The 18,362-nt window shown below is 42.1% G+C and overlaps 1 protein-coding gene across 1 annotated transcript in view; it reads left to right on the forward strand.

The window, feature by feature from the left end:
* Nucleotides 1–18,362, forward strand: part of ptprz1b (protein tyrosine phosphatase receptor type Z1b) — a 132,737-nt gene that overhangs the window by 106,414 nt on the left and 7,961 nt on the right. Inside the window, exons 3-15 of the mRNA XM_076075980.1 lie at nt 3,542–3,721; nt 5,684–5,835; nt 5,941–6,036; nt 6,138–6,204; nt 6,748–6,905; nt 8,583–8,739; nt 9,891–10,075; nt 13,687–13,813; nt 13,922–13,974; nt 14,455–14,604; nt 14,647–14,913; nt 15,104–15,290; nt 16,291–16,518. Of these exons, the coding sequence (XP_075932095.1) occupies nt 3,542–3,721; nt 5,684–5,835; nt 5,941–6,036; nt 6,138–6,204; nt 6,748–6,905; nt 8,583–8,739; nt 9,891–10,075; nt 13,687–13,813; nt 13,922–13,974; nt 14,455–14,604; nt 14,647–14,913; nt 15,104–15,290; nt 16,291–16,518 (2,007 nt within the window). The remainder of the gene's footprint in view (nt 1–3,541; nt 3,722–5,683; nt 5,836–5,940; nt 6,037–6,137; nt 6,205–6,747; nt 6,906–8,582; nt 8,740–9,890; nt 10,076–13,686; nt 13,814–13,921; nt 13,975–14,454; nt 14,605–14,646; nt 14,914–15,103; nt 15,291–16,290; nt 16,519–18,362) is intronic.

The following is an 18,362-nucleotide window of genomic DNA, read 5'->3' on the forward strand; positions in this document are numbered from 1 at the left end:
CCGCTTTCACAGCTGACTGCTCTTTGAGCCGCTGCAGCGCACAGTTTCTTCAGGAAGTTCACAGACATCGTTGCCTTTTTTTTATTTGTCTGTCTGTCTTTTGGGGCGTTGCAGCTTTAGATCAAAATTAATTAAATGAACATTTTTAAACAAATTGTGATGTAAAATTGGGTTTTTATCTTGATAACTTTACAGATGAGCATGGATTAAATCCCAGACTGCTGACCATGAGAATATGGGTGAATTTTTGAAAAATGATTGAGACAATGTCTTTCTATTCTTCCTGTAGAACTTGAAAATGTGTGAGAGAGAGAGAGAGAGAGAGAGAGAGAGAGAGAGAGAGAGAGAGAGAGAGAGAGAGAGAGAGGTATCAGGGCAAAAAGTAAGGAGAAAAATGTAATATAATCAAATTGCAGACTCTGCTTTAAAAGTCTCCCCTGTGGATTTGACAACAATAGGTACACTGGCAGCGTCGGCATAGTTCACTCTGGGAATACTGTGAAAAAGCAAGTGGAAGATATGAAATATAATTTCCATATTTAATCAATAAACGTTACCCCTTGACTGAATGCGAGAGGGTGTGCATGCATGTGTGTGTTTATTGATTTAAATGAAGACAGGAAAGCCTCGCTCCAGTTGGATTTTTTAATTTTTTTGGTATTTCTCGCTCCAACCACAGTCAGCGACTTGTTGCCATGGCAGCGTTATGTAACTGTGTGTGCGTTTGTGTGTGTGTGTGTTGTGATGCTGAGGGGATGCAGCTACAGGAGCCAGATGTGGTCATTGACACAGGGTTGTCACTGTGTCATTTACCCACCACACACACACACACACACAGTAGCACCAGTAGCACTTGCAAAATGCAAATTTTGGTCAACATTTTTTTATTTAACACCTGTATGACCTTTTACTCATTTAATCATAATTTCCCTTTAATCACCTTCAATCAGCGTATTTGCATTAAATTGTCGAGTAAGCGCTCGATGTGCTATTGGAGGTCTCAGTGGCTGACACTGCAGGTGCACACTGAGACTCTGTGTGACAGAATACCACGAGGGCTAACTGAGCAAGAACTGGTAGCAGAAACCAAATCAAAAAGATTGGGACATTACACAGTAATCTGCTTATAGATCATTTTTTAACTGTAATTCTATTCATTTTTTTTAACTTTACTACCATGATCCTTTGCTTCATGGTAACCCGTTTGCTTCCGGCCGGCTACCTGCTGCTGCCTGCACACTGAAATCATTGCGGGAAAAACTGACTAATTTTCTCTCAACGAGAAGCGTAGTCTCCTCGAAGCTTATGACAAACTGCTAAAAAACAACCCAACGAGATGCGGCAGTGAAACTCCTCAGGAGACCCCGAGTCGTCCACTCAGACAACGAGAAACAGTCACGGCTGCTAGAGACAGAAAACGGATGCGGACAGTGAAAGCAACAGCTTTACTGTATTTTCATTCAGTCAATACAATTCAGTGAATAGCGAATTTAGTCGTAATTTTATATTCATGAAATAAATATACAAATTAAATGGTAATCTGCATGAGAAATCAAGAGGATTTTAAACAAGCTGTTTGTGCCGTATTCCTTTTCACATCACAGACGGTCAAACAGCACGTCCCTCTGAACGTCACTCCAGCTAGGTCTTACAGGAGGAATTCAAACAACTCGTACGCATTGCATATCTGACTGTTAACGGCTCCTGTAAATACAATGCAGCTGGATGTTGCTGAACCACTGAATTTACCACCATAATCCTCAATCTATCTCTACAGGTTCAAACTAGGCAGCAATGCAACAAAGCTCTCACAACACACACAACAAGGAATGTGAAGCTAATACCTCGTTAAGTCATGTGTGAGCAGTTACAGTTAAACATTTGCTCTGACCTCATTAGACCCATTGTCTTTACTGTATACTGTAAAGCACACACACACACACACACACACACACACACACACACATACTAGTGACAAAGCACTGGATAAGAAGCGTCCAATGACACATTTCCATAACCCAGTAAGTCAATAAACACTAAACCTTTAGCCGGGAGACCGCTGTTTATCCCCGTGTGAAACAAGATGTCAACGTTTATTAATTGGTCACGTTACTTGCGTACTTCAGTAACGGCACTTCTGGAGTTATTTTAATCCAAACGATGATCTTTTCCTAAAACAAACCAAGTAGTTTTGTTGCCTTAACCAAATTGAGTTGTTTAATGTGAAGATGACATTTTATTTTGAAAAGACCATATGCATGTAACGAGCTGAAATTGGCACGTGTTTCTGGACTTACAGGAAAACAGCTTTTTGTAACTTTTTGCGAAATATCATATGAGGAAACTGTGTTTTGTTTAAATAGCTACAGTATATTGTGACTTATGAAAATTGTGATTTCTACATGTGATGACAGTCAATATTTGGTCATCTTTTTTGTGGACTTTATTAGTTTTCCAATGCTCTCTCATATGATTTAAACTCTGAGATATTAGCACATGCAGGTAAGTCAGGTTTACTTGCTGTGACTAACCTGAATATACCAGGAGGTAACGTGAAGAGCGGATGAATGCGTGTGCAGTAAATGAACACATTCACTCATGCAGAGACGTGGAGTTGTTCATGCATGCACACACATATATGCTGCAGTACAGAGTGCACACAGGTAACTTACACATGTGAATTCATCTTTTACACACACACACATGCACACACACACTGCATGTCAATACATGTAAAGGTACTGCACGCATGTATTCAAAAAACATGTATGCACAGATCACGTGAGTTGATCTGTGACATGCAGCCATGAATAAATTCACACACACACTGTATGTCCTTATATTTAAACACCAGACGTGCGCTCATGAATAAACAATGCACAACACGTTTGGGGCAGAGCTGGTGATATTTCGCGGAGCATTAGTGCAAAAATAAATCTGTTCTGAGCACAGAATGAGAGGAGCATCACGTCTCCTTTTTCTCCATTATGATTGAGTATTTTGTGTTGCGTGTTTGTCGAGCAAATCTCGCTCATCCTGGCGCGGTTCACATTGTTTTCCATTATTCATGCGATTCACAAGCAATTCACAAGCAAAACACAGCATACGAGACATGCACTCATGCATGAACAATGCACACTCGCATACAGAGTGCTGGGCTGAAAAGTGTGACCGGAGGCCGGCCGGTCACGTTTGTATCTTAAAGGCCCTATGAGAACCACATCAACATCCATAAATCATGACTGTATCTTAGTCATTTAGAGACTATTTGGTAATTGGAAGACTCTCTCTCTCTCTCTCTCTCTCTCTCGCTCTCTCTGAATGATACATTTGCAGGGAAATCCAGAGGCAAAGCAAGAAGTCGCTGTTCAAACGCAGCTGTGCTTCCAAAGTTTCCAGTTGACAGCACATGAAAAAGATTTCGTAACAAGCTATCAGGAGTTTGACATTTTCAGATCAGCAGTCCTCAAACGTGTTTGTCTCTTCATCTATCTGCCACTCTCTCTCTCTCTCACTCTCCCTCTCTCTCTCTTATGTACAGGTGCCCTGAACCAGCGCATCTGGGGTAAGAAGTACCCGTCCTGTAACAGCGCCAGGCAGTCTCCCGTGGACATCGACGAGACGTTCACCCAGGTCAGGCTGCAGTACCAGGACCTACAGCTAGAGGGCTGGGACAAACCGACGGCAGAGTCCAGCACCATCCACAACAACGGCAAGACCGGTATGTTGATGTTCTTCCACTCCCCTTGTCTTCCTTATTCTGCACTTTTTTATTTGTCCCTAAGCATGACTGTTACATCTCCAGTTCTAGCTGTGGAGGGCGTGTTTGCAATGGCATCCCGAGGGAAATCAGACCACAAGCTTTTTTTCACTTGTGTTAAAAAAGATGAGCGACATGTGGATTTTTTTTTTCTTTTTCCTTTCAGTCCCAGACAAGTGCATAATAAAGCAGCAACCAGAGGAGGAAGATAATGCATGTAGTAGATTCAATCTATGGAAATGATTGCGACATTAGTCCGGCTCTGTAAAGCACAACATGTTAATCCCCTAGATGTGGAAAGAAGCTTAACTTTCCAGAAGCAGAAAAACCCAGAGGTTAATGAGAGAAAAGGAGCAGTGAGGATTAAAAGGAGAAAGAGTCAGACAATGAAAGGGAAGGAGGGGTGGGGGACTAAGTAATTCAGTGAGAGGCAGCCAGAGGGACAGCGGTAGACAGATCGTGTCAAGAGGCACAGATGAAGCTGACAAAAGAAGAGCAAGAAGAAAAAGAAAGAATAGCGAGAGAGAGACGGAGCAGGGGAGAGAAATGAGGACGTTGAGAGGAGTGATGTCTGGCCTGATAAACAAATGAAAGCTGTCTGAGCTATCATCACCATCTTTCCAATACAGCCTGAGCTGTGAGTGTGTGTGTGTCTATACATTAATGGTCCCTAAATGAATCTCTTTCTCCGTGAAGTCGGAGAGGAAATTGCGTATTAAAACAGATATTGGATAGCTGCTGATATTAAGCGGGAAATACACGGTTTGCACGGTCTCACCAACACATTTTGAAGCAAAACATAAGAGATACAGTTCAGATTTGGCTCCAAGAGACAAATGTAAAGACGCAAAAGTGGACTTATGAAATGTTATTGTTTGCTTTGATATAAGAAGGATCGTCTCCCGGTTTACATTATTATCAGCGGACGCTGTAGTTCCCCTTATCTCTATGCAGCGTTTTAGCGTCTTTCAGCATTGTTTTGGTTTTGTGGCCTGCAACTTTACCGTTTCGCTTCACTCTCACCAGTCTCATCTTTGTTTTTGGTCATTCAAAGAAGCTCTAAAAACCCAAAATACGGTCCCTGTCCAGTACTAAAACCGCAGACAGACAAGTTAGCAACTAGTTGGATGACATAGTGGAACATCTGCTGAAGAGCCAATACTTGGTGGAGACCAAAACAGACTCGTATCTGTCAGGTCGCCAGAAATACGGCTCTTAATGAATGCTAATGTTGCTCTGTAGCTGCTGGGCTAACAATTCCATCTTTACAAGGCAATGATAAAGTGATAATATACGGCATTATAGCCTTTTTATGGTAATTATATGTAAATGTTTTGTTTACAGATACAAAAAAATGTGTTAATGCAGATTCAAGGGTTGTTTATGTTAATTATCAGATGACAAATACCCTGTCCAGAATAGACTGCTGACAGACCATATCCACATTCCACGCATGAACAGATAAACATATCCAAGTTATAGCACCCACTGTTGTGTCCATGTCACCGTGGGAAAAAATGGATTTTTGCATCTGTTGCATCACTGAAGAACTGTTTCGAGTTACTTCTTGCCACCATCTTGCCAGTTGCTCAGTGCCAGAAGTTCTGAATTTGTACAAAGTTTTGGAGCCCGGTGGCCAAGCGACAACCACCACAGCTGAGTATTGGAAACTGAAAGTCTTAAAGGGCCGTCCGCACCAACGATAATAATTATAACGATGTCAGCATCCACACCGATGAACGATAACATTCTGTAAGCAGTGGTATGTATATATATCGTTATATATATATATAACGATATGTTGATATTTATTATTACACTTAATGGGGACGGCCCTTAAGCCTGTTGTAGGGGAAGTTTCACTCCGACAGTCTTCAGTGAAACACCTCATTTGCATTACCCATTATTATGTGTGTGTTTCAGTGACCCTCCGTGTGGAAGGGGAGTTCTTTGTGAGTGGAGGAGGGCTGAGCTCCAGGTTCCGCGTTGGTACAATCACCTTCCACTGGGGGCGCTGCAATGCGACGTCCGACGGGTCTGAACACAGCCTAAATGGGATGAAATACCCTCTGGAGGTGCGGAGATACACACCGTCTGTTTGTCTTATCACCGGCACATTTATTGATCGTTGATTTTGTCTGCCGATGAAGCTAAACTACTCGTTTCTTGCTCTCGTTCAGATGCAGATCTTCTGTTACGATCCAGATGACTTCCAGAGTCTGGACGCTGCAGTTAGGGAAGGAGGGAGGATCGCTGCCTTGGCTGTGCTCTTTGAGGTTCTTTCAGTCTGCTCCTCCTCAAATAACCCAAACTAAATAAAGTGATGAGATTAAAGGTGTACATTTGTCCATGAATTCCACGATGTTCTTTCCCACAGATCAGCTTGGAGGACAACCAGAACTTCAGTCCTGTTATAGAAGCCGTCAACACCGTCAGCAGGTTTGGTAGGTCACCTCTACATACGAGCATGTATCGTCTGCAAAGAAAGTAGCTGGGTGCAGGTGGTGCCTTATAATAAAAGAAACAAATTTAAGGAAGTACTTGGTTTTCTGTTTATCAGACAAAATACTGATTGTGTTCAGGAGAATTTAATCAAAGCAGCAGCAGAAAAATGGTGTCAATAACAGTGACATAGAATTAGAGTCTGTGACAGTGTAGTTCAATCTGTTAGTGTTGTTATCAACAGAGCTACAGTTGTAGCTACATTTCCTCGAAGCAGAAATAAATGGTGGATTTAATACAATTTTACCGGACAAAGCGATGTTTTTTCAGCAAGAGAGAGAATGATCATGCAGAAATATTACAACCATTCTCACACCATTTTCGCTTTTCTCTCCTAAATGATAAGAGGTTGCTGATTGGCTTTCAATATTATCACAATGCATGTCGTAGACTGACCAAACTGCTTGCTCCCGTGGGGTCTTACAGCTTGGGGCAAGACATTTCTTATTCATGGGACTTTTTTTCTTTCTTTTTTTTTTTACCAGATAAGAGCGGGTCGATGGAAGCTTTCACCTTGCGGTCCTTGCTGCCTAATATCACAGATAAATATTACATCTACAATGGCTCACTAACCGCACCTCCCTGCTCTGAGACGGTGGAATGGATCGTCTTCAAACACACTGTGGCCATATCAGAAACACAGGTCAGGAGATTTTCATCAACACACACACACACACACACTGGAGTCCACTGCCACTACCGAATGCTCATTTATTTTTGAACAGACAGTTCTTGAATAAAAAAAGAAGGATTAATTTGAGTAACACTGGTTCCCATTCAGTTTTTTAAGCATTAGCATCAAATTCCAGCACAGCCGACAGTCATGTATAAAAACCATCTTTTGAAATCAATGACAGCGGCTCTTACGGCGAAATTGATTTATCATTGTGTCTGATGAAAGCCTTCAAGCGTTCTGATGCAAATTTTCAATTCTTAATATTCGAAATAATGAAAAACAAAAATGTTATTTTTGTTCTTTTGGTTATATATCTATAGGTATCACCATGAAACTTCCCTTAGTTGATTAGTTCCATTCAGACAATTATTTTTTGAATGACAAGTTTTCTGAAATATTATGTTTAAATACGCAAATTAGGAATTATCTTATTAAATATGTTTGGATAAAGCCAGGTTCAGATATCTCTTTGTATCACTCCATAAATCAGAAAATACATGTTGTATTAATCCGGCTTTGAATGATATATGAACAAACCTCAGTAAAAACCTTCAGAGTATAGAAAGGAATGAAAGTGGAATCTTTGGTGTATGTAAGAGCTGCTGAAGTGGAGACTTCTGGCTTAATATGAGAAAAAAACTCATTTTGAGAAAATAGCCTTTAATTAAAGATGTGTTTTGTAAAATGACATTTTGAAGACACTACATGTGAAGAGGGTAACGTTTTAATATCACCATGGAACCTACACAGTTAATTACTTACATTACAAGACAATTATGTTTTGTATTACAAGTTTTCTGAAATGCTATGTTTAAATATGCAAATGAGACATTATCTAGCACTAGCTTTTGGTGAATTTTGGAGAATTCTACAGACACAAACCTACAAAGTGGTAAAATAGATAGAACCTCTGTTTTGGCTGGGGCGTCTCGCCTTAAAACATCTTTCGTCATGATCGACGTCATTGCTGCCTGTAGTTTGTTGTGGCTGGTTTCAGGTCAGCTGTCTTTGACATCCGCGCACAAGATAAAAACAAAAACCTCACATTGGAGTGATGCAGTGTGACAGACTTAGCCAGAAAGTGAACTTCATCACAGGGGTTTTGTAGTGGTTATATGATTTGGTAACGATGGCCTGACATTCAGCGACGACACAAGCTGACGCTCTAACGTTACTGCAGCTCCATTCCAGAGAGGACACGTTTAAGAACCGGCGACTTTGAATGAAGTCAGCTGTGTAATAACCATCAATTATGTAGCCGAATAACGGAGAGTGAATGGGGTCATGCAAGTGGTTGTAAGTGTGTGTGTATGTGTGTGTGTGTGTGTGTGTATTATATGTGCATATTTGTGTATGTGTGTGTGTGTGTGTGTATGCTTGCGTTTGTCTGTGTTTGCATGATTGAAACGGGGATGGCAAGGCATGACACGTGCACATCGTAGCTAACCCGAAAATAGAGCAGCGTCGCCTCTCTGCCTTCGCCTGGCACCAACACAATCTCTTAAACTCACACACTCACTCACACACACACACATCGGTTTATTTTGGCAATTGCACAGAAACGGGGAAAGATGCAACAGACACGTCTTAATTTCTTTGTTTGTCTGTCTGTCTGTCTCTCTCTCTCTCTCTCTCTGTACCCAGTTGGAGGTGTTTTGCGAGGTAATGACCATGGAGCAGGCCGGGTACGCGATACTGACGGATTACCTGCAGAACAACTTCAGGGAGCAGGAGCAGCAGCAGCAGTTCATGGGTCAGGTGTTCGCCTCGTACACCGGAGTGGAGGACGTGCTCACACCCAGTATGTCACCCAGACACCCACACAAAAACAGTTTGCTGCTTTTAGGGCCGCGCCAAACAGATCGAAGCTTCATTCCTAACCTTGACATTGCGATGCTAAATCGACATTCGAATGCTGCGCTGCTTTTTTTCTGCCTCCGCGTCGGCTGAACAGTTGTGTTTTCAGGATTGTCCGTCCGGTCCATTCTCGTGAAGACGATATCTCAGGGAACGCCTCGAGTGAACCTCTTTAACTTTGGACCAATGGTCCACTTGACAGTGAGCTTTAGTGTTAAAACAGGCCCGAAAAGGAGTTTGGACTGGCAGATGTTATGTTGTGATTTTGTACCATAAAATATTCTTCCCTGCAGAGTTCAACCCAGAATCTCACCTTTTCCAAAGCTCTAAATCTTTTCACTAATTGAATTCATACTAAATTTTGGGCAGCATGGGGGAGAAAATGTACCCTCCCTTCCTTGGAGATCAATATAAACATTACATTATTAATCTTATTTATTTCCAGAGCTGCAACATATTCTTCTGCTGTCTCTGCAGCAGCCAAAACTGTCCTCCAAGGTCAGCCCACTCCCGATCATCAAAAGATAAAACTCACGACTGCTCTCCATCTTCATAAAGACCACCCTCAAGTAAAGCGGGTCTTTTGGGTTGCCAGGGAGCTCGACTTTGTAGTTCTGTGCCCCTGCTCCTCCCAGCGCAGGCAATTTATTTTGCAGCTCTTTTTGAAATTGAAATAAAGTATTCAGAAATTCAGAGAAGGGCCTTTTTTTTTTGTTGCCTGTAACAAATTCATGCAGCCCGACACACACACACACACACACACACACACACACACACACACACACACCCACACACACACACACACACACACACACACACCTCCCACTCATTGCCACACTCACCTCCTGAGCTTGGCTTTTTTTTAATGGATTCCTATTTTCTTTCATTTTCCCTACGGTCGATTAACACCACGTTACCTTCAGCAAAACTGAACTTAATGTGGGAAGCCGCACCGTTTCCGTGCTGTTCTTTTTCATCATTTTCTTTCAGGTTTTTAAAAATGATTTTATTGAGTTTCCTGCCTCACATCCACACGAATCAATCTTCAACATTTACACCCTGCTTGCTCTTTTCTCCTCTTGCCGCCATCTGTAGCCTGCAGCTCGGAGCCGGAGAACGTTCAGGCTGATGCCCAGAACGACACGACCATCGTGGTGACGTGGGAGCGCCCCCGCGCAGTTTACGACACAACCATCGACTGGTACACCGTCACCTACCAGAGGCTGCAGGGCCGAGACCAGAGCAAGCAGGAGTACAGGACAGACGGGGACCAGGACGTGGTGAGAAAGATCTCTTTATATTCACACTCACCCCAAGATACGATATTATCACCTATACTTAAACCACGATACGATCGTATAAACATTTTGTGATATGTTGAGTATTGCGATAACATATCTTGCAATTTATCTCCGTTCTAATAAGATGAAGTTTTCCCTCGGTTAATCTCCCTTCATTAGTTTTTATTGCAGCAAAATGGGTTCGTAAGTCCAGCAGACAGACCGACACTGTCATCAAAACCTGTCATAAATGTTGCATCATGCACCTGACAAGCTGGACTGTTTGTATTACAGTCTACATCAGGGGTGTCAAACTCATTTTTACTCCGGGCCACATCAGCATCATAGTTTCCCTGAAAGGGCCGGTTGTAACTGCAAGACTGTATAAATGTAACGACTCCCTAACATATTGTTAACTAACTCTCTGCATTTGATTATTGTTTATTCAAGTGTAAAAATATTGTACATGCAGTTATATAAATGTAAAATTATATTTAAGCACATTTCTGTTATTATAAATAAATAATAAATCATTTTAATTTAGGGTTAAGAAACCCACATTACTCTATCAAAGATCAAACTTTTAAAGAAAATAACAAAGACAAATATCATCAAACACAAGTTATTACATTAACTTTGTTCAAAGCTATTTTTGTCACCTCTCTGGATCACTAATGTCCCCACAGTCGTCCCGCGCATGGCAGCTACATCCAAGAGCTCCTCACTGAGAGTCAGGTCTTATAAACATGGATAGATGCGCTGTATCCGTGTTGTCTGTGCTTTCATCAACAGCTAATGAAGAAGACGAGTACCTGCTCGTCTCTTAGCTAGCTGTGTTGTTAGATTAGCTGCTAATTCCTGAACTCGGTCTGCGATGGTGTTTCTTCACAAACTGACATTTGTAAAAGTCTGTATCTGGTCGGAGCTCACCTGCTCACATACCTTTAGCAGCACTGGGCTGTAGCTTCTGTAAATATATTCTGCTGTGATTGCAGTCTGCCTTTTAATTCTTGGACAATTTTATGTTTTTCTTGGAGGCAAAATTTTGCTCTGTGTTTGGTGTCAAAATGCCGACGTGAATTGTATTCCTTCATCACCGACACGCATCATAACACAGAAGACAGACCCGTTTTTCTCCTTCAAGCACAAACATGTATTCGCTTTCCCATCTTTCATTACATTTTCTTCCCTCTGCATCAATTGTTCTCTTCGTGGACATTTTGGGATTATTTTTCGATCTTTTTCAACTCAATCACTTGTTGGAAAACCTCTTTACGGGCTGTTCCCTCTCCTGTCCACCTGTTGTGATAGTTTTAATGTCGGTACACAGACAACATGCTATCTCATAATTTCAACTTTCTATCTCATAATTTCGACCATGGGGATACTTTTATTTTCAAGTCTAACTATTTTTTTTCCAAAATAAAAAATCATTTTTTATTTTAATTTTTTTGCTGGTGGATTCGCGGGCCACATAAAATGACGTGGCGGGCCGGATTAATAGTAATTAATAATTAATTACTATTAATCCGATAATTAATAGTGTTCAAAGCTAGGGTTGGTGATCTTGAGAAACTAGTGTATACGCTAAAAATGAAAAGATGATTTAACTGAAAAACCCAGCCCAGTGTTGTCAACTCTTTTCTAATGAAAGTAGCTTGCAGCGCTAACTCCAAAAGTCGCTAAATCTACCAAGAAAGTCGCCAAGTAACAATATCTAAAATGTTTTTGAACGAGATTACCAGTGGTGTATAGTAACGAAGTAGAAATACTTCGTTACTGTACTTAAGTCGTTTTTTTGGATATCTGTACTTTACTTTACTATTTATATTTCTGTTGACTTTTACTTTTACTTCACTACATTTTGCAAAGAAAACTGATACTTTTACTCCGATACATTTCCCCTGAAAGCTTCGTTACTCGCTACAAAATCAAATCTATCTTTAGAAACAAAATTAATCATGAGACCAACGTCGGGGACTGTGGTGGAACAGAGCCTGCAAGTAAGCAGGTTTGGTGAATCAGTGGTCCTAGCTTACAAGTTAAATCATTGGTTAATCACGTTAATGCGCAAAACAAGTGCTCTCAAAGCCGCGGTGTTTAGATTCCCAGTGATGCCCAGGATGCTACATGCTATAGCTAGCGAGCGACAACACACACAGGACGGGTGGGATGAGGAGAGGTGGATGGGTCAAACAAACACTGGTGTTTCCTCCAGGAGGCCGCAGTTTGTGCCGTGTGTGAAACGAGAAGCCAATGTTGATTTATTTATGACGTGACTTCCGTACTTAAGCAACGCCACTTCCGTAGATATTTTAACGCAAACCACGAACTTTTCCTAAACCTAACTAAGTAGTTTCATCGCCTAAACCTTAGTTGTTTCCTGTGAAGATGGAAGTTTATTTTGAAAAGACAGTATGCATGTAACAAGCGAAAACTGACTCATGTTGCTGGACTTTTGCAGGAAAAACGCACGAAAAATGAGGAGTAACTTTTCGTAAGATATCAATAAAACGGGGATGAATTAATATCATTGTATAAAGAGAGTGACATGAGAAGATCAATCTCATGTCTGTAAGTTAAATCAGCTATAATCACTCTTTTAAAGTGATTAGTGACTCGTCTAAAGCATTTAAAAAAGGAATAACTTCAATAGAATCATTCTATACACTGTAGCTTCTTTACATTCTATTAGAATGTAAAGAAGCTACAATGTAGCTTCTTTACATTCTACATTCTATTAGAATGTAAAGAAGCTACATTGTATTAGAATTGTCTTTTGAAGATGAACAGGACATTTTTCAGTTTCAAGTAATGACTGGGTTGTTACTTTCGGTGCTGCTTTAGTATTGATCATGTTTTGATATTTGAGTCATTTTGTGGATGATCAGATGGAGTTCTGATGGTAGCAGTCGCCCAATTGCAGATTCAGCTTGAGCAAAACCTTTGCCTATTGTGTTCAAATCAGGCCCATAGGAGTTTACAAGGCAGGTGTCCTTTCTCACAACACTGACCTGATGCATCAAGTGGATATTTTTTGCTGAACACAACATTATGCATTTGCCCTCTACATCCTCTAGTCGGAATACTTATAAACGCACTGTTACAACTCCTTCATAGTGTCATATTGCTTTTCGGAGAATTATGATGATAAGTTCATAGCAGATGCAAAAGTATACTTATGTACAATATATTATGTTGAACATTGTTGCTCCTGGATGGATCACAGCCAACCCAATTATTTTCAACACAGCTCCTTGTCCTTGGTCATGGTGCCACAGCACTTAAAAGAATCAACTTCATAATTCTCAAAATTCTGACCCTTTGCTTTTTTATTAACAGCATTTACTTGTACTTTTACTTTCAATACTTAATTACATTTAAAATCAGAAAATTACTTTTGATACTTAAGTACAATAAATATCAGATACTTTAGGACTTTTACTCAAGTAGTATTCTAATAGGTGACTTTTACTTTTACTGGAGTAATTTTCCAGTAAGGTATCTTTACTTTTACTCAAGTATGGCTTTTGAGTACTTTATACACCACTGGAGATTACCAACCCTGTCTTGAACCCACAGTCAGACAACTCACCTGTGTGACTTTACAGGGTGCCATCATCCCCAGCCTGCTGGCCAACAGCAGCTACGTGGTTCAGGTGGTCGCCATTTGCACCAACGGACTCAGAGGACGATGGAGTGACCAGATTATAGTGGACATGCCGTTAGAAGACCCTGGTACAAACGTGCACACACACACACACACACACACACACACACACACACACAAACCTGTTAAGTTCCTACACTTGTGAGTAAGTCTGTATTTCTTCCCTCTCTCTCTAGAAAGGGATTCAGATCCTGACGCTGTCACAAAAGAGCTGGAAGGCAACAGAGAGGTCTGTAGTATCTGTAGTTTCACCTGATACCACGTTGAATGTTCATTTTGCTGAATTGCTTTGCAGCGCTGAAGTTGACTGCATTCAGTCATATCAGTGAACCGAATTATTATGCAAATGATTGTAATTATGTCAGCCAAGGCTTCTCGTTGAGTGTTTGGAGAGCAGTACAAAAGGTGTATAGGAGAGATAAAAAAGAAGAAGAAAAAAAGACAGAAATTCCACCTTGTTTTTTGTTCTCTTCCGCACTGCATTAATGGAGATTTCTTTATTACTTATTATCAGTTAATTTGAATGTTGAGGAAGTAACTGCACTACCGTTGTGATTTTTGTAGGATGTTTATACATTAATTTAAGCAGGAAGCAGTGGCATAAAAAGACGTATTTCTTACTGCTTCAGTTAAGGCCTGTACCTCGTCATCACATATACCAAACATCCTGTGTCACAGCTCCACACTGCTTTCCTCCCCCTTGTGTTAGCTCTCATCCAAACCCAAATCGGAGATCCCAGCGAACCGGAATCAGGTGGATTTGACTCCAGAGGACCACAGCCCCGTGGAGGAGATCCCAGCGGAGCAGACCAGAGTTTACCAGAACCAACCTACGCACCACCAGAACCTCCCGGTCCAGGTCAGCACTCCAAAAACTCCGTCTGAGTCTGTTGTCCTACAGAAAACCCGACTCAACCAGAATGGGAAAAAGAAAGCGGGCCAGAGCGGGTCCAAACCTGACGATGTGGATAAGAACTGGATTTACGAGGACAGCGATCCGACGCACGGGCCCTACACCAAAGAGGGGTTTGACGGCAACGCCGCGATATGGGTGACCGAGGTAACCGAGCAGCCGGGCTTCCTGTTTCCAGCTGTCCGGACAACAACGCTGCCGACGATTCGCCGACAAATCACAGAAGAGGCGTCTTTGTCGGTGTTGCCACATCAGGTAGCTCACTACACGCATTGCCTCTTTTCCTCAAAGTTTTCATTTCATTCATCCTTAAACCTGATGACGTTGAAACAAACAGCTGGCTGCCACGCAACACACACACACACACACACACACAATATACAATAGACTAGTACGTTTTAGATTAACCCTCGTCCAAGAAACACAATGTTTTGTGTACTCGCAGTCTGTGGATCACGGTCCAGCAGACAAAGCCGGAGACAGCGGCCTCCCTTCTCCTCAGTCGGTCCTCTACACCCCTCCTGTGGAGGACATCCAAGTCACAGATGTCTTCTATGAAGACACAGTCAACAGCTCTCCACTCGAAACCACCGCCTCTGCAGAAACAGGGTCTCCCGCTGCTGTGTTGCCAGGTCAGATGTTATTTTCGTTTTTTCGGCACTCATATCTCGGGTTGGTACTTTGATCAGTGCCAGGGAGGAATTTAAGCTCATAAATATTAGAATAGGAAGATGTTTCTTCCACTGGATCCTTCTCACCCAATCTGCTGAAATCAAGGCCGACATGTTCTGATTGTGTGTTGATTTTTTTCTTTGAATAATTACATTTTTTTTAAACGTTTCAAAAAAGTAATTTGTATTGCTTCTGCTGTTTCAATCTCTGAACCCATCAGCTGTCGGTCTGACAATCATTTAGCCTCTGGGGGCAACATCTAGTATTTCTGAGGTGCAGGTGTAGCCAGCTGGGCCAAGACGTCCTCTTACATGCGCCAGTCATTTGTTGACTCGTTTAATGCACGCATGTACTTTGTTCTCCAAGATACAAACCCATTTCATCATACATTAATAATGAAAAAGACAAAGAACATGTCATAACAAAAGCATCATATAATAATCAAAAAGCAGTATTTTTAAGTAAGGGAAAAGAAAGAACAGAAAAAATTATTACTTGAGACGTGAGACCGGAATTGGGGTTGAGAGACAAAATGTATCTCTATAAATGGATATCTGCATGTGAATGCACAGACATTAAAAAAAAAAATCATCACCAGATCGCTTGCAAATGCACAAATTCGTATGCATACTCTGTTTACATAATCTGTTTAGCAAATTTAACAGCCAGTTGGCACAGTGATTACAACTTTAGCAGCAGTAATCCTTATACCAAGCCCAGAAAAGAAGGCAAATTGGACTAACTTACTATGTGAAAATCTCGAAATTGTTTTCTTTATTTTGTATTTTTTGTTTTAAAATGCAATATCTTGGTTCTAGCTTCCATGAATTTTGCATGCTGGGCATATATCCTTATGCAACACACAACAAAATGAAAACTCATTCATACACACGTACGTGTCGTGTTGCGGCTCAACCCGTGTCGCGTCACCTCGTCATGATGTGCGATCTGGTCCCACAGGTGATGGAGTGGACAGAGTCTCCCCGCCGTCCACCGAGGACGGCGACGCCCCCGTGAACAAACCTCCACCAGAAACCGGCAGCTCGGTTCCCTCCACCCCCTCGCCGCTCTGGATCACGGCGAGGGCGGCGACCGCCAGCAACACCCTGACCAAGTCGGTCTACAAGTCATTCACCACCTCCTCTCTAGTCAGGGTGCTGATGCACACAACCCAGCCCATGTTTAACGGTAAGATATCATATGTACTATATAGTGTTTACTTCCTATTAGAAGTGGCTATGAATTTATAATCTGAGGGATTTTACTCAACAGCAGCAATATTATTATTATTATTATTTTGTGGTGGATCGACAGCTGGTCTTAATTGCGGTGGAGGATTGACTTTTGTCCTCTAGGCTAATCACTGCTGTGCTCTGTGATCTGGATGGCACGGTGCATGATGTGGGTAATGCTGCTGGTGGTGGTGGTGCTAATGATTATGGAAAAGATTGCACTGGCATTGATGATGATTAAAATGATAATCAGCTACTCTCTCCTCTGGTTCAGAAATGAAATATGCTCGACTGTTGCAGAATCTTGCTGCATGTTAGGACTCCACATGAGGTCATACTTTGAGTCCATTCAGGCTCAGTGATTAGCGTCTACTTTTGGGACTCCTCTTCTGGGTCTGCGCTCAACGGCGCACTCTGGTGATTTTTTCTGTTCTTCCAATCTTCTCACAGAATGCAGAGCTCACTTCCTCTTTTCACCAAGTTGATTTGTGACATCTCTTCATTCTGAAACTCAGAACATCGTTTCCAACTCTTGCCTGTCTTCTTGCATTGTGTGTCCGCTGTGGTGAATGAAAAGTGCTCCTGTCTGAATTTCGGGGAAGTTCAATTCTTACCTTTTCTTCCATCTTTCCTGGAATGACAAACATAATGCTGGTGGCCTGGAAAAGTGTTTTCACTTTGGCTTTTCTTCCAGCAAAGACACCCACGTTCAAGGACTCAACCGCTGGCCGCTCCTCTGGATTAACAAACTGTCCTCAAACGTCTAGTGGAGGGATCGTCAACCCTGCAAATCCTGCAGCCTCTGTCCCAGAAAGAGGCTCTGCTGAGGGATATTCATCCACTACTCAATCGCTCAACCCTTTTAATGAATACATCGGCAGTTTGCGTCCCTCTCCCGCCCTCCCTGAAGATAACGGCAGTGGCTTTATCTTTCATCACGACAAGACCTCCAAAGAGCACTCCGTTGTCCGTCTACAAATGGATTTAGAGCACCCTCAGATCTCGACCACTTTGGGGTTTCAGGATGGCTTAATGACTGAGCGCTCCCTATCTCTGCTGCCTGATTATGACTTATCAAAAACAAACACCATGGAAGGAAACACCCTGAATACTCAAAATCAAACTGACGGTCCGATTCGAGATGGTGTGAACATCTTGGGGCGTCCCGACAACGAAGAGGAAGCCGGGACAAATAGGCTTAAAGAAGACGCATCTTTCTTTGATTCGACAGGCTTGGCTTTGTCCTTTCCTTATAATTCAGAGGAGTCCGGCACAGACTGGCCAGCAGAGGGAAGTGGATCAGGATCAGGCCTTTACAGCAACAGGCTCGATCGGGAGTTCGATAGAGTCACCTCAGTTAAGACCGACCTTTCCACTCTTTCGAATTCGGCTCTCGGCTCCAAGGTGGGAGACACTGTGAAAAAGAGTAGATCAACAGGAATTAAGATGGATAGTGGAACAGATGGCGAGACCGACGGGGTAGGAAGCAAATTAAGTAGCAAGTGTGAAACAGAGGCAGAGAAAGAGGTGGTGGAAAACGAAAGTGAGCTAAGCGGTGAGGGAGAAGAAAAGACAGAAGGAGTCAATCACTTTGGGGATCAGAGAGGGAGCGATGTGGAGGGTGGAACAGATGAGAGCGCCAGACAGCTCAATGGTACAGCAGGCTGTGACACGTTGGCAGAGAAAGGGGGAGAAAGTGGAGCTGAAACTGCAGTGGAGAAGGCATTATACACAGAGGCCGGCAGTGGGGATGAAATTGAGTCCAATATTCGAGTTTTAAGCCGGCCTGAGGACACCAGT

This window comes from Anarhichas minor, unplaced genomic scaffold (genome assembly GCF_050575085.1).
Source record: "Anarhichas minor isolate MPS153535 unplaced genomic scaffold, ASM5057508v1 ptg000055l, whole genome shotgun sequence".
Lineage (NCBI taxonomy): Eukaryota > Metazoa > Chordata > Actinopteri > Perciformes > Anarhichadidae > Anarhichas > Anarhichas minor.